This window comes from Labrus mixtus, chromosome 9 (assembly GCF_963584025.1).
Source record: "Labrus mixtus chromosome 9, fLabMix1.1, whole genome shotgun sequence".
Classification (NCBI taxonomy): Eukaryota; Metazoa; Chordata; class Actinopteri; order Labriformes; family Labridae; genus Labrus; species Labrus mixtus.
Window position 1 is genome coordinate 29,098,841 of NC_083620.1, and position 16,280 is coordinate 29,115,120.

Here is a 16,280-nt window from a genome sequence, read left to right on the forward strand (position 1 = left end):
ATATCTTCTTCTTCTGTATTATTTCAGTTGTTGCTAGTTCTGCTTTATTTCCTTGTTAATTGTTTAGCACCAATACACCAAGACAAATTCACTGTATGTTAAATGTACTTGGCAATAAACCCAGATTCTGATTCTGATTAAAGTTGCACAGTGACACATAATAACAATACATAAAAGAGTGTGTGTGTGTGTGTGTGTGTGTGTGTGTGTGTGTTTCATGAAAAGGGTTTAAGACTCAGGTATCAGGTAAAGGTGTGAGCACGTACCGGTTCATCATCAGGAGCTCAGTTACACTGGAGGATTTGATCTTTGAACACAATCACAAACAGACGACGTACCTTCACATGATGCCCGTCCATGTAGTGCGTGGCGTCCCTGAAGAGTCGATACATGACGAAACCCTGAGGGTCGATGCTGTCGATCAGAGGATACGCCGTCTGGAAAAGAACAACAAACACATTCAGCTCGTCTTCAGCTGTCGACCAGTTTAAACACCTTTAAGATATGAAGTTAAACTAACGGACCAATCATCATTAACTTCACAGGAAGTGATCCTCAGAACGCCAACGTCACAGCTCACTGAAGATTTTCAGATGTCAGACTGTTTTGAATGTTGAAATAACCGCCTGATCGCTGCATGAGCGTGCGCGCCCAGAAGCTCGACAGCAGTCAGATAAGTCAGATATGTGTGGTATCAAAGCTTCCAAAAACTTTAGAAAGTCAACAACAAACACACTTAAAGTCATTGTTCCCAACCGTCAAAACAGAGTGTTTTATTCTGAAAATAAACAGGATGTTTTCATTTGTTTAGGTGTCTGACTTCCTGTCGCGCTCAATCTTTTCTGTGGTAAATCGATGCGTCGAGCTGCAGAGAGGTCCAGACTGCCGGGAGAAGCAGCACAGCGGAGCGGAGCCAGTGGACACACACACACACACACACACACACACACACACACACACACACACACACACACACACACAGGCACACACACACACACACACACACACACACACAGAGAGACACAGAGACACACACACACACACACACACACAGACACACACACACACACACACAGAGACACACACACACACACAGAGACAGACACACACACAGGCACACAGAGACAGGCAGACACACACACACACACACACACACACACACACACACACACACACACACACACACACACACACACACACACACACACACACACACACACACACACACACACACACACACACACACACACACACACACACACACACACACACACACACACACACACACACACACACACACACACACACACACACACAGTCAGTTAAGTTGTGTTTTCACTAAATAAGCCCTGTGAAGGTTTCTCTGTCATGCTGATGTGATCACATCTGTATTTTATTTTTTGTTGTTGTTGTTGTTGTTGCTTTACTGTCGTTGAGTGTCGACAGCAGCGAGCGGCCTCAGGACGCTCGTGGAGAGTGGTTTCACTAACGCGGCAACAAGTCAGCGATCAGTCTGACTGACTCCTGCAACCAGCTGCTGCAGAGTCTGTTTAGGTTGAAGCTTCACTCTGATCTTGTAACTTATTGAAAGCACACTTATAAAGAAGAAAACTGCAGATCAAGTCGTAAAAAAGTTTCATTTTGTAAGTCGTGGGAGCTGCAGAGCTGCCCGGGGTTGGGCACTTCTTTATGCCGTCATAAAGAAGTGTCAAGCTGACTTCATCATGCTCGAGGGACGCTTTCTGCAGGGCGCCATGAAGAGATAGAAGGTTAATGTTCGGTTCATATTATTAAACAAATACTTGGTCGTGTTGAGTCTTCTTGGCGACAGAAAGAGAAGCTGGATTTGACTCCTATAGATAGATAGATAGATAGTTTATTGATCCCGAGGGAAATTCAAAGCATCCAGTAGCAGGTTACAAAGATGTACATGACATGAAACATTTGTTACAAATTAACCACAAAACCAACACCCCACCCCCCCCCCATACATATATATTAACCTGAAGAAAAGATTTAAAGAATACCTCTAGATGAATCAAACATAAACTGTGCAATTAAAAATGGACTTATACAAGAAATGTACATAACCCGTGCAGGGATAAAAATATATGTGACATTTAAACAAGAACCTTTAAACAGTTGAGGGAAGAAAAAAAGAAGAGACGGTGTGTCGAGGTCAGAGCGACTCCGGTTCTGTAGAGTCAGTGTTTGTAACACAGTGAGGTAACTGTTTACATGTCGTCGCTCGCCCGCCTGCTCTCTCTTCTTTGAGATGCTAACTGAGTCGTTGGCTCTGTTTGTGTGTGAAGTGTTTCGACTCGTTTACGGTCGTCTGAAGAACACAAAACAGACTCCCAGTACAGACAGTCTGATGATCTCCTTCAGTTTAAATCAACTTAACTGTTTGTTTGGTGCATTTCTCCTAAATTCCACCAGATGGTCGTTCAGTCTGCCTCGGCTCCTCCAGAGGAGCTGAAAGCTTTTTTCTTTACTCAGTGTGTGTGTGTGTGTGTGTGTGTGTGTGTGTGTCTCTGTGTGTGTGTGTGTGTGTGTGTGTGTGTGTGTGTGTGTGTCTGTGTGTGTGTCTCTGTGTGTGTGTGTGTGTGTGTGTGTGTGTGTGTCTGTGTGTGTGTCTCTGTGTGTGTGTGTGTGTCTCTGTGTGTGTGTGTGTGTGTGTGTGTGTGTGTGTGTGTCTGTGTGTGTGTCTCTGTGTGTGTGTGTGTGTGTGTGTGTGTGAGCGTGTGTGTCTCTGTGTGTGTGTGTGAGTGTGTGTGTGTGTGTCTGTGTGTGTGTGTGTGTGTGTGTGTGTGTGTGTCTGTGTGTGTTAGTGTGTGTGTGTGTGTGTGTGTGTGTGTGTGTGTCTGTGTGTCTGTGTGTGTGTGTGTGTGTGTGTGTGTGTCTGTGTGTGTGAGCGTGTGTGTCTCTGTGTGTGTGTGAGTGTGTGTGTGTGTGTGTCTCTGTGTGTGTGTGTGTGTGTGTGTGTGTGTGTGTGTGTCTGTGTGTGTTAGTGTGTGTGTGTGTGTGTCTCTCACCATGCCGGTCTCTGCTGTGAAGATGACGATCTCGTAGAGCGGGGCGAGCTGCTGGAACAGATAATCGATGCCCGGACGTTTCTTAAACCTCCAGCCTGTCGACAGCTGCAAACACAAAAGTCCAAACTCTTAGTTCTGGACCAGAGGAAGTGATGATAACTGAGAACATCATCACTGGGACTTTTCACCACATGTATCCCTCCGTCTCAGCCAGGAGCGTCGACTGCTTTTATCGTTAACAGCTGGTCACTCGTTCAGCTCTCCTCAAGATTTATGTACTAAACAATAAACCACAGTTTGCTTTAAATGCACGACTTTGAGCTGATGAGGTAGCCTCGTGGTTAGTGCACACACCCCATGAACGGAGGTTGTAGTCCTCCTAGCGGGTGGTCCGGGTTCAATTCCGACCTGTGGCTCCTCTCTCTCTGATTTCTGACTCTACCCACTGTCCTATCTCTCTAAATAAAAGGCATAAAAAGCCCAAAAATAACCTTTAAACAAAAAGTAAACATGACGTTATAGTGGCTCACAGTTCTGTGTGTGTGTGTGTGTGTGTGTGTGTGTGTGTGTGTGTGTGTTAAAGTGTGTGTGTGTGTGTGTGTGTTAAAGTGTGTGTGTGTGTGTAACTGCTTTAGGCAAACAGCCGTTGTTTAGTTACGCTCAGACGCTCAGAGGTCCTGACCTTTTTCACTCATGTCAGCTCCTGTTAAACACACTCACCATCAACAACATGAGGGAATCTGAAACCTGAGCGTGTGTGTGTGTGTGTGTGTGTGTGTGTGTGTGTGTGTGTGGGGCTGAAGTAAGGGAAGTCAGACTGACTGATGTTAAGAGATTTCTTTTGTTCATGCTCAGGTGTGTAGATAATCTGCAGCTGCGATTACAGCTCGGAAATGTTGGTGACAGTTGAAGCACTTACTGTTTGTCTAGGTGTGTGTGTGTGTGTGTGTGTGTGTGTGTGTGTGTGGGGGCGTTTGTGTTTTGTGGTTTACTGGTGAAAAGAGGCGCTGGTGTGTGTATGTTGCTGTAAACTGAGTGGGTTCACTTGTGTTAGAAGTTGTGCAGTGACACATAAAAGATTGTGTGTGTGTGTGTGTGTGTGTGTGTGTGTGTGTGTGTGTGTCTGTCAGGAAGCATTGTTCAAGTGAAGGAGCAGGTGGAGGTACTCATCTCTTCTGTCTTTTTATAAACAGGCGGCAGGTGTCGAGTTACTGCTGCTGCACATCTGTCAGGTAGGTGGGCTGACTGTGTGTGTGTGTGTGTGTGTGTGTGTGTGGTAGACAGGTGGTGGGACACACCTCTGACTCTCCACCTGTCCCATAAAAATCCCTCAGATTCACCTCCCTCTCTTTTCTCTAACGGTTAGCTCGTTTGTTTACGATGCAGGTGTGTCTCTAAAGCTCGCTGTGGAGAGGATCGCTGGAGAACAGAGCGCCACGAGAGGAGGACGAGAGGAGGACGAGAGGAGGACGAGAGGAGGAGCAGTGATTCTGTACGGCTGCATGACCCGCCTCTAAACACACACAGTCGACGTCTGTTGGTTTAAATAAACACTGTCAAAAGTTTACTTTGGCTCACTTCATTAATGATTAATAACAGAACAAACGACCTCTTGACGAGCTGGAGACGCTACAAACAGACAAATAATCTCATGTCAGGTCATCTGCTCGACTTAGTGCAAGTGTTGTGAAAGACGGGAGGTCGCTTTGGGAAAGCCGAAGACACATGACGACTGAAAGTAAAACGACCAGATTCAGAGAGCGAGTTGTTCGCTAACTGTTAGCATGTGTTTGTGTACTCAACAGCTGTTTTCACATCTGCACTCCTGAAAAATATTAAAGAGACGTACCGACCACTCCGGGTGCAGCAGCACGTCTGTGAGCTCCAGCACCAGCGTGTAGGGGGGCTGGTAGTACGGCTCCTTCAGAGGGTCGGGCAGCAGCTTGGGGCTCGTCGGCTCGATGATCATCTGAAAGAAGAGCAGGGACGCACTTTGAGCAACATTTAACCCTCAGGCATCCGTTTAATTTACGACCCTCTGAAGTCACAAAAAACTGCTACAGAAATAAAACAGATTGATATTTTTTTCTACTTTTTTCTGCATAAATCTCTTAAACAACTTCAGCCCTGCTCAAAACTACCAAATATTGAATAATTATCAGGAATTTAATCAGTTAAATACCAGTTTGATTACACGATTATCGCATTTAAAGGGTTAAATTCCTAAAAATGATTGAATATTTGATCGTTTTGAGTTTTTGTAAATTGGACATTTTCGCCCTACATTTTAAATCTGATGCTTCACAAAAACTAACAATGCATCAAAGTCAATATTTTGGATAATCTTTGACATATCAGAGACTGATTTTTAAAAAATGCCCCAGCCAGCAAATATTTGTTAAATGGAAAATAACTAATTTTTGTGTTTTTTTTCATAAATAACAACAGTGACATCAAGTAATCAACCTGGCATTTAAAGGGTTAAATTCCTAAAAATTATTGAATATTTGATATATTTGAGGAGGGCTGAAGTTGTTTAAGAGATTTATGCAGAAAAAAAGTAGAAAAAAATATAAATCTGTTCTATTTTTATATCAGTTTTTTGGAAGTGGACATTTTTGTCCTTAGTGACTTAAGAGGGGAGTAAACATGTTTCAGTGTTCTATTGATCTATTATAAAATTAAAATGTGCATTCCAAAATGTGTCAAGAGACTTTCTCACTAAAATGTGTTCCATATGCACTAACAGACAAAATGATGACCAGATGAAGAGGAGACATTTGACCAAATGGACAAAAATGTCCATAATGATGCATGAGGGTTACACGTCTCATTATCACGTCCAGAGTCAGAAGAGGAAGTCGGCCGGTCGGAGTAAAATCTGTCGCTTAAAGGGGAAATCCCGCCGACAGAACATTTACCTTTTTTTTTTAAAGTATGTAGAATCAGCTCAAATTAACGCTCACAAAAATCCCACCAGGAAGACGGGATGTCCCCGGGTCAAGATTACAACGCTTAGAAAATGTACATACAGAGGAAAACCCAGAATTATAAAACAAGGCTATTCAGATCAGAAAGTTCAGATCAAGCTGATATGTCTGTGCAAACGGGTTTCCAGAAAGCAAGTCAAGTTTCCCATCTGGTTCCTACAGCGCACCTCGCATCACCCAATATTAGCCGACACAGTGAGCACGCCAGCTTGTGTTTGTGTGTTACGTGTTGGAGTATAAATGTAAACACGTCTCATGAGTGATCCTGATTCCACTCTTGAACGGTGTAAAGGAACGACACGGCTATCCTGAAAAGAGTATAAATCATGTAGATGATCAGAACCACAGTGTGAAATGTAAACATGTTTGTGTCATGAAGAATGATGCTCTGAGGAGGATACAGACGTGTGAAGAGGTTTCACTCACCTGTCGGTAGTCCTGGAAGTATTTGAAGGTTCTCTTCAGCTGTTGGACGACCGGAGGATCTGAGAGAGAGAGAGAGAGAGAAAGAGAGAGAGAGAGGGAGAGAGAGGGAGAGAGAGAGGGAGAGAGAGAGGGAGAGAGAGAGAGAGAGAGACCTGGTCAACATAAGTCCTGCAAGCAGAAAAAAACCCTTAGTGTGTCTGAAACATACAGAAAGATGGATCAAGTTTAATTTTAAACCAGGTTTTGGACCAAAGGGGGAAACAAGGACGAGCAGAAATCAGACAGCGCCCTGTTGGCATTAGTGTTGAAGTCAAATCCACACAAACTGAGACCAAGAAGAGAGTGAGCCGAGACCAAGACGAGACCAAGATATTTTGGGTTTGAGACCGAGTCAAGACCAAGACCATAAATCTTCTTAACCATCATCTTTTAGAAAGAGGAGTTTTCCTTCTAATCACAGTGATGATGTGGACAAACAGCCGATCAGTGGTGGTCTTGATTTAAAATCCAGAGTCCATCCAGTCTGAGACCGAGACAAGACCGCGTCCTTCAAAAATTGGTCTTGAGACAAAGACTGATTTCCAGTACTACAACACTAGGCGACGTTCAGAGGATGTTTCAGAGCCCTGGATCCAGAAATGTTGACTGATGGGAGTCCAGAGGTCAGTCAGCTGAGGTGAGATGGCGAGCAGCCAACGGAGCACAGCTAACGTTAGCCGACGTCATTAGCTTCAGACATAGGTCATACTTTAAATGATTTTAGAGTTCTCCTCATACACCCTGCTGTATCACTGTCCTTTTTCTTTCACTGAGGACGAGTTCAGAAAAGAATCTAAGCGGTAAATGGACTTCAGCTTAACTTGTGGTTAAGTGTCTTGCCAAAGGACAGATCGTACATGTTGCTGCAGGAGCTGGGGATCGAACCCCTGACCTTCCAATTGAGAGACGACCGACTCTACCACTGAGCCACAGCCTCCCCCTAATCAATTAAAACAAAAATAAAAATCTATCAAACTTTGAGGTACTTCCAATGGGAAGGAGCCCGACGACATGAGATTTACTATTACCTAGCAACGGTAACCAAGGAAGGCGGGGCTTAACAAATGCTCAGTTGTGATATGTATTGAAGTACGCACATTTTCTCATCTGATCTGTTTGATCAAAAGAAGAATAAATGACTCCTGAAGTGAGATCCCGTTCAACACACTCCGAGTGTCCACAGCTGTAGTCCTGATAGGTCATAAAAACTACAACTCCCTCAGGAGACTCCATCTCTAACAGATGATGGTATCAGAGCGTGTCTGGACCTCGACGTACACACAAGACGAACGACCGAGGGAATGAGCTGATCGCAATCTTCATGACGCCTGACAATAAACGCTCAGCGTTAATTCATCTCGCACATTTTTTTTTTTTATGGCCGACTGCGTTCTTTTCAATCAAGAGAAATGAAGACGTGTTATTAAAAGTCATTTCAACACAAACACTGTTCATGTCTCTTAGATAATCCGCCTCACTTCTCGTTTCACTTTTAATTTTAGCAGCAAACGAGCTAAAATAATTATTCCCTCATTAATCTGATTTATTCCAGCGCTCAAACTCAAAACTCCAAAACTCTTTTTTTATTAATGATGTTTCGATTTTAGGCGGAAAGAAATAATGAAAAATGTCACAAATAATGTCCCACAGTCCAAAAGGCAGATCTTCAAAGTCCCTTCAGACTGAGAATTTCCGACTTCTGGAGATGGAATGGGACGCACCGTTATAACAAAAACCACAGAAGAAGAAGAAGCTGCACCAAACATTGGGGAAGCTCTCGGACATTTTTCTACTGGAGCTCGTCTGGATGAGCTCTGATTGGTCGGGAGGATGACGACGACGCAGCGTTATCATGGATGTGATCACCTGGTTTGACCTGCAGCCGTCCAAAACTGATCAACGAGGCGGACGCACGCGCTGCTGGTGATGACGCCGCTGATAAAAACCAAGCGTGCCCCGTCCTGCTAATAACACCTCCAGCTGTCAACACGCTCATGATTAATAATAATAATAAAGACTCACTTTCCCAGGGGGCCGCAGGCTCATTGCTTCAAATAGGAGCACAAAAGCAAGACACACACACACGAGCGCGTGCCTCTCCCTCTCTTTAAACACACAAGCTAAAGCTAGCACGCTCTACTCCCAGGGGACTCAATACCCCAGAGTTCATAGCAGCGTTCTCAAGCAGGAAACAGAAGCCATCTGCCACAGTCCTGCTGTGATGACGCGCTGACGCTGTGTGTGTGTGTGTGTGTGTGTGTGTGATAGGAGGTGGGGGAGGTAAACAAAGGTTGGGGGTGGAGTAAAGGTTAGAGAAGGAGGATGTAGACGATATCATTTATCAACCATAAATGTGTTTGGTCAAAATGAAGGCGAGCAAATAACGTACACCAACTCTGTGAGGACGTTGGGCTGAACATAAAAGTTTGTAAGGAACAGCTGATGCAAAGCGGCTCTTCTGTTTTAACACAGACACACACATTTGGAAAACAGTTCATGATGCAGAAATAAGAGGAAAAAGAAAAAGAGGCTGCTGGCGAGGAGACACACACAGAGCTGTTAGTGGGGAACGAATCAGCAATCCCGTCCGGTTTATGAGATAAAGCGATCTAAAAATAAGTCGATTCTGGAACACCAGGGAGGGAACGAAGAGAAAAACTGTTCCAACAGTGAGTCTCCAAACATTTACGATCCAAATGTTACTTCATTATGAATCAAGAAAGCTCCGCCTCGTGTTAAAGGGATATCTGGGTGTTTTGTAAAACACAAGTCCTAACAGTTTTGGACTTGTTTTATTCAGGAGCTCTAAAGGCTGCATTGTTGTCAGAGAAGCCAGCATGTTTCCTTAATGTCTGATCATAGAGTAAGGTCACTTTATCATTTCACTCAGTAGATATCTTACATTACTTAATTTCGTACTTCAGCAGCGGCTTCATTTTCCAACAGCGGAGGTTGCCGCTTGGATTAAACTTTAAATGAAACATGTTGTCAGACGATCTGAGCCGGTCATTGTCCAAAATAAGAACTTTTTTTATGGGCATTCTTTGATCGCACGTGTTTTCCCCCCTTGGCTAACATTGCAGCCAGCTGAAGAAATCTGTAAATAATGTCCGTCTATAATGAACATTTAGACCCGAAAACATGTTGTACCCCCGGTGTCAAAAAACACCAGAATTCCCCTTTAATAAAGTGTTTGGCCTGACATCATTAGGAACAACAAGCCACTTCCTCGGGCGGGCACAGCAGCGTTGTTGGAAGTAGCTTAACGATCCACAAGCTGCTGTTTTGGTGTTAAAACTTGGAAAGACTTTAGAGGGAAGCATCGAGGAGGAAAACGTTCGACGGTTGGCTCAGAAAGCAACAACAGCCACAGAAACTTTAAAGTGCTTCAGTGGAGGGACGGATAAGGAAACAGAACATCAGGAGTGCGGCGGCGGAAAACGCAAACTTGACGAGACACAATCAAAGTTTTTGATACAAGTCGTTGGGGTTTAATTTTGAGGTTTGATATCAATCACAGATGCTGGTTTTAAAAACAAGCAGCAGCAGCTATCCGGGTTGCTAATGAAACAGAAGGTGTGTGTTCTGAGGAATGAATTTAACTACACACACACACTGAGGTGATGTGGGTGTATAAGGTCGGCTGTTAAGTAACCTCACCCCTGGGAATCCAGTCAAACACACCCAGTAAAGAGAAAAACCAGAAGCGCTTGTGAAGAATTTCCCCATGATGTCAGCCTCGTCAGTATGTGTCTTCCCTGATGTGTGTGTGTGTGTGTGTGTGTGTGTGTGTGTGTGTGTGTGTGTGTGTGTGTGAAGGGGCAGATTAAGGCTGGCTTTTATTATGGTAATTGTCGGGGATGGGGGAGGAGGAGAGGTGCTGACGGGGGGGAGGATGGGGGGAGTGGAGTTTGATGTCTCAGCGTGGATGATGGCTGGATGAACAGAGTATGACAGAAAGGGAATGGAGAGGAGGAGGAATATTTGTCAACCTGTCAGCTTCCACTGCTGAGGGCAGGAAGTCAGCAATTAATGCAAACTCAGAGGCTACTGTCACTCTCACTAACTCGACTGTTTCAGCCCCTCGTCATATTGAATCTAATCATCGACAGGATAATCGTAAATTGGGGTTGGAAGTAGGGATGTGCATTTCAAGTAAAAGGCCCCTGAAACACTTTCTAAAGTCCCTGGCAATCATTTGAATGAAATAAGACTAATTTTCTGGCAGATGGACTGGGATGTACACGTTGGTCTGTTAGCTTGATGCTAACACATAATTAAAATTGCCATTAACAGGCTAACAGATGTAGCGTCCAATCAGGGTTATTTTAACTTGAGATACAATCTAACATACTTAAGCCAAGTTAAATAAAAATCTTCCATAAGTTAAGAGATAGCATCTCTACAGTCTGGAAAGTCGGGGGTTCAATCCCCAGCTCCTGCAGCCACACGTCCGATGTGTCCTTGTGCAAATGCGTAACCCAAAATTTCACCCGCTGCTTCCTCGACTGACGGACTCTTTCCACAGCAGCCTCTACCATCAGTGTGTGAATGTGTAGGTGTGACCTGTGGTGTAGAAGAGCTTTGAGTAGTCAGAAGACGAGAAAAGTGCTTAAAAAAAGCTCAAGTCCATTTACCATTTAAAGCTTTCTTCTTCTTCTGTTATTAAATGGCGGTTAGCATGTAGCTGGAGCAACGCATAACAACCAGTTGCAGGACAATAAAATGTTTTTTAAGATGAGATACAAGTTGCATGAACACTCTAGTTGGAAGGATGAACTGATTGATAAATGGACGGATTGATGGACAGACCTACAAGTAGATATGGATGAATTTAGCGGTTGGACAACGGTCGGTTGAACTGATTCATGAACTAGATGGATGGACAAACGACCGATAGGCAGGGATGGACAGATGAACAGATTCATGGCCTGATGGACTGCAGACTTGTTTACTGATGGAAGAACCCAGAAACCCCTGCACACTTGGAAATGTTTCAAATGCAGAAAAACAAAATCCAACATGGATGTCATGCGAGATGAAAACAAATTGTTTTACGACTTTTTATTTCTGGAGGACGGTCTCAACTTTGTTCTGGTACCAGTATTAGGAGTCCAGTACAATTTATGGCGTTGGAAGGAACGTTAAGTAGAGAATGACTGAGCGATAAAGCTCTGCAGATGTTTCATTACTGTGATCAATCAAAATGAAGTCGTAATTCATGGAACTTGTTTGTTAATGTAATCTTTCTGTTGGCAGAGGAATGTTCCAGAGTTGAATTCCACAAAACTGCACAAATTCCAGCTTTTGTCTGTTAAATAATTGGAATTCCTGTTGATCCTGTGTTGCTGTCTTGTGTGTTTCCTCTTAGTAAAGAAGGAGAGGCCACCTCCTCCTTTTTCTTCTCCTCTCCTTTCATCTTCTGCTCCTCTCTAACGGTCTTCCTTTCATAGTCAATGTCGGCTCTTTGTGTGAAGAGGCCTCGCTCGGTCGGATCAGGGCCGCTGGTGTTTTCCTCCAAACCGGCCTGGGTGGGCCGATTTGGAGGAAAACAACTTTCCCTATGCCCTGAAACTGATATTCAAGGGTGATCCCGGGGCCAATCAAGCTACATTTATCCTGGCCGAGGGCATCACGCTGCGAGGGAACAGATTTAGGCCATCTCTCTTTTGGGGCAGTCCAGATAACAGTACCCGAATGTTAAATGGGAATTCTGTTGTTCTTATTCTGTTTAGATATCTTCAGGTCTAAATAACAAAACGATTGGGAACTTCTGGAGTAGACTGACTGAGCCAGCAGCTCTGCAGAGATGCATCTTTTGGTTAAAGAGCGAGTTGCTTCTATTTCAAGGAGAAACCGAAGCACATCCTTCTCTTCAAAGACTCCATTGACCAAAAATGTATTTCTAGGAATCTGTCCCTGACACGTAAAGCGGACATATAACCCCCCTCCTCCACCTTTTCAAACAGTCCCCCTGTGGTCTAAATGAAACATCTGAGCTGTGGTCAAAATATAACATGAATCAAGCACCAGAGGAGGTTTGTGACCCTGGGGGGTGTGTGTGTGTGTGTGTGTGTGTGTGTGTGTGTGTGTGTGTGTGTGTGTGTGTGTGTGTGTGTGTGTGTGTGTGTGTGTGTTCATTAAGTCACATCAGGTAACTTGTGCAGAGCGAGTTCTGTGCCTGCTTCAGTTTAATGACGGGTAATATCAACCAGATCCAGTGCACTTGGACTCCAGAAATAGCGGCATGTTTTAACCCGTGCAGCAGTGAGTCGTACCAGAGGACGAACGCCGAGGCATCTGGGATGTCTCACATCACCCGGGATAACAAGTCGGGACAGGAGAAATTGTTTCAGTCAAGTCCTGTTTCTATTCCAAGTCGAAGCGGGCGACGCAGGTCAAGAGAAAAAGCTCTGCCGCCTCCTTTAATGTTGGCTTTCAGCGTCTTTGGGAGGACCTCACAAGTTTTACACAGCTGAATGAATTAGAAAGTGTTTCTGTCACTGGGTGGGAAACAATAAATTTCCCCTTTTAACGCAGTAATGAGCTGTGAAACAGAGGGATTCAAAAAGTGGATGTAAACAGCGGGAGGAAGAGGAGGAAGGAGGGGAAGGGGAGGAAAACAAGATGCCAAAAGCCAGGAAGAAAGAATGAAGGAGGGAGGGAGGGAGGGGTTGACTTAAATAATGAGGGAGAAGATGAAAAGGAGGAGAGGATGTTGAGGAAGGAAAAACAGAAAAGGACTGTTATGAACTTTTGGAGAGGGGGGAGGAGAAGGGAGGAGGGGAAAGAAGAGGGGAGGAGGAGAAGGAAGAGGGGACCAGATGAAGGAACAGGGGACGAGGTGAAGGAAGAGGGGACGAGATGAAGGAAGAGGGGACGAGATGAAGGAAGAGGGGACGAGGTGAAGGAAGAGGGGACGAGGTGAAGGAAGAGGGGACGAGGGGATGAGGTGAAGGAAGAGGGGACGAGGGAAGGAGGTGAAGGAAGAGGGGACGAGGTGAAGGAAGAGGGGACGAGATGAAGGAAGAGGGGATGAGGTGAAGGAAGAGGGGAGGAGGGAAGGAGGTGAAGGAAGAGGGGACGAGGTGAAGGAAGAGGGGAGGAGCTGAAGGAACAGGGGACGAGGTGAAGGAAGAGGGGACGAGATGAAGGAAGAGGGGACGAGGTGAAGGAAGAGGGGACGAGGTGAAGGAAGAGGGGACGAGGTGAAGGAAGAGGGGACGAGATGAAGGAAGAGGGGACGAGGGAAGGAGGTGAAGGAAGAGGGGACGAGATGAAGGAAGAGGGGATGAGGTGAAGGAAGAGGGGACGAGGGAAGGAGGTGAAGGAAGAGGGGACGAGGTGAAGGAAGAGGGGACGAGATGAAGGAAGAGGGGACGAGGTGAAGGAAGAGGGGACGAGGTGAAGGAAGAGGGGACGAGATGAAGGAAGAGGGGACGAGATGAAGGAAGAGGGGATGAGGTGAAGGAAGAGGGGATGAGATGAAGGAAGAGGGGACGAGGTGAAGGAAGAGGGGATGAGATGAAGGAAGAGGGGATGAGGTGAAGGAAGAGGGGATGAGGTGAAGGAAGAGGGGAGGAGGTGAAGGAAGAGGGGACGAGGTGAAGGAAGAGGGGACGAGGTGAAGGAAGAGGGGACGAGATGAAGGAAGAGGGGAGGAGCTGAAGGAAGAGGGGACGAGGTGAAGGGACGAGATGAAGGAAGAGGGGACGAGATGAAGGAAGAGGGGATGAGGTGAAGGAAGAGGGGACGAGGGAAGGAGGTGAAGGAAGAGGGGACGAGGTGAAGGAAGAGGGGACGAGATGAAGGAAGAGGGGACGAGGTGAAGGAAGAGGGGAGGAGGGAAGGAGGTGAAGGAAGAGGGGACGAGGTGAAGGAAGAGGGGACGAGGTGAAGGAAGAGGGGATGAGGTGAAGGAAGAGGGGACGAGATGAAGGAAGAGGGGACGAGATGAAGGAAGAGGGGACGAGATGAAGGAAGAGGGGACGAGATGAAGGAAGAGGGGACGAGATGAAGGAAGAGGGGATGAGGTGAAGGAAGAGGGGACGAGGTGAAGGAAGAGGGGATGAGATGAAGGAAGAGGGGACGAGGTGAAGGAAGAGGGGATGAGATGAAGGAAGAGGGGATGAGGTGAAGGAAGAGGGGATGAGGTGAAGGAAGAGGGGAGGAGGTGAAGGAAGAGGGGACGAGGTGAAGGAAGAGGGGACGAGGTGAAGGAAGAGGGGACGAGATGAAGGAAGAGGGGAGGAGCTGAAGGAAGAGGGGACGAGGTGAAGGGACGAGATGAAGGAAGAGGGGACGAGATGAAGGAAGAGGGGATGAGGTGAAGGAAGAGGGGACGAGGGAAGGAGGTGAAGGAAGAGGGGACGAGGTGAAGGAAGAGGGGACGAGATGAAGGAAGAGGGGACGAGGTGAAGGAAGAGGGGAGGAGGGAAGGAGGTGAAGGAAGAGGGGACGAGGTGAAGGAAGAGGGGACGAGGTGAAGGAAGAGGGGATGAGGTGAAGGAAGAGGGGACGAGATGAAGGAAGAGGGGACGAGATGAAGGAAGAGGGGATGAGGTGAAGGAAGAGGGGACGAGGTGAAGGAAGAGGGGATGAGATGAAGGAAGAGGGGATGAGGTGAAGGAAGAGGGGAGGAGGGAAGGAAGAGGGGACGAGATGAAGGAAGAGGGGACGAGGTGAAGGAAGAGGGGAGGAGATGAAGGAAGAGGGGACGAGGTGAAGGAAGAGGGGAGGAGATGAAGGAAGAGGGGACGAGATGAAGGAAGAGGGGAGGAGATGAAGGAAGAGGGGAGGAGATGAAGGAAGAGGTGAGGATAAATGGGGATCAAAGGTAAAGGAGAGTAAAAAGAGAAGATGAGGGGGGGTAAACAAACAAAGACAGGATGGAAGAAGAGAGGAGAGTAGAGAGGAGGTAAAGTGAGTAAAAACAGGAAGTGATGAAATCTGAGGAACGAGGGATGAAGAATGTGGTAAAGATGGAGAGAAGGATGGAGGGGCCTCCGTCCTAAACAAAAGCTGTGGTTAGGCTCAGCATCTGCTTCACAACAACACCCCTTCCTCCCTTCCTCCCCTCCTCCCCTCTCCTCCGTCAATCGTTTGTTTTCTCTCCGGGTGACAAACGGCAGCGTGGCCTGGCCTCTGTCGTGTGTGTGTGTGTGTGTGTGTGTGTGTGTGTGACTATCCTCTGGGGAGGGAGAGAGTGTGTGTTCATGTTAGAGCAGCATGAACACACCTTCACTCATGTTCCAGGTCGGTGGTCTGTTTGACATCACAATCAATAAATCAATAAATCATTGAAATATTTCAATCATCTCTTTTTTTTTGACAGAAAAACAAACATGAACATCGAAACATCGTCTTTATATTTGAACAGTTTTTGTTCCTTTGGGCTCGTTTCTGTAGCAACCTTACTCAACCTTATTAAAGCCGATATTACATTAGATATCAAGATGTTATCAGAATTAGAGCCCGACCGATACGGGGGGTTTTTGGGACTGATGTCTTTCTTAAATCTATTTTAGATTTTATTGAAACGGGTACCAAAGTCAAATTCCTTGTAAGCATAACCAGCCAAAAAAGCGGATTCTTAGAGCTATCACAGTTGCAGAAAACTCCTGATATTTGCAGAAGGAGCTGCTCGTACTCGTAGGAGTAGGCGTCCCATTTCCAGGTTGCCATGGTAACCGACGCTCCTCTGCATCACGCGGTCAAATGCCGCTACTTGGCACGCAAACGGAGTCTGTAGCCAGACACGTCCCATAAGAGCCATCCATAAAATCACTCC

At 46.0% G+C, this 16,280-nt stretch overlaps 1 protein-coding gene across 1 annotated transcript in view; it reads right to left on the reverse strand.

Annotated features, from left to right (window-relative positions):
* timm50 (translocase of inner mitochondrial membrane 50 homolog (S. cerevisiae)) overlaps positions 1-16,280 on the reverse strand; it is a 40,066-nt gene that overhangs the window by 6,653 nt on the left and 17,133 nt on the right. The window contains exons 5-8 of the mRNA XM_061047258.1: positions 6,452-6,510; positions 4,885-5,004; positions 3,036-3,140; positions 339-437 (exon numbers count right to left, since the gene is read on the reverse strand). Coding sequence (XP_060903241.1) covers positions 339-437; positions 3,036-3,140; positions 4,885-5,004; positions 6,452-6,510 — 383 coding nt within the window. The remainder of the gene's footprint in view (positions 1-338; positions 438-3,035; positions 3,141-4,884; positions 5,005-6,451; positions 6,511-16,280) is intronic.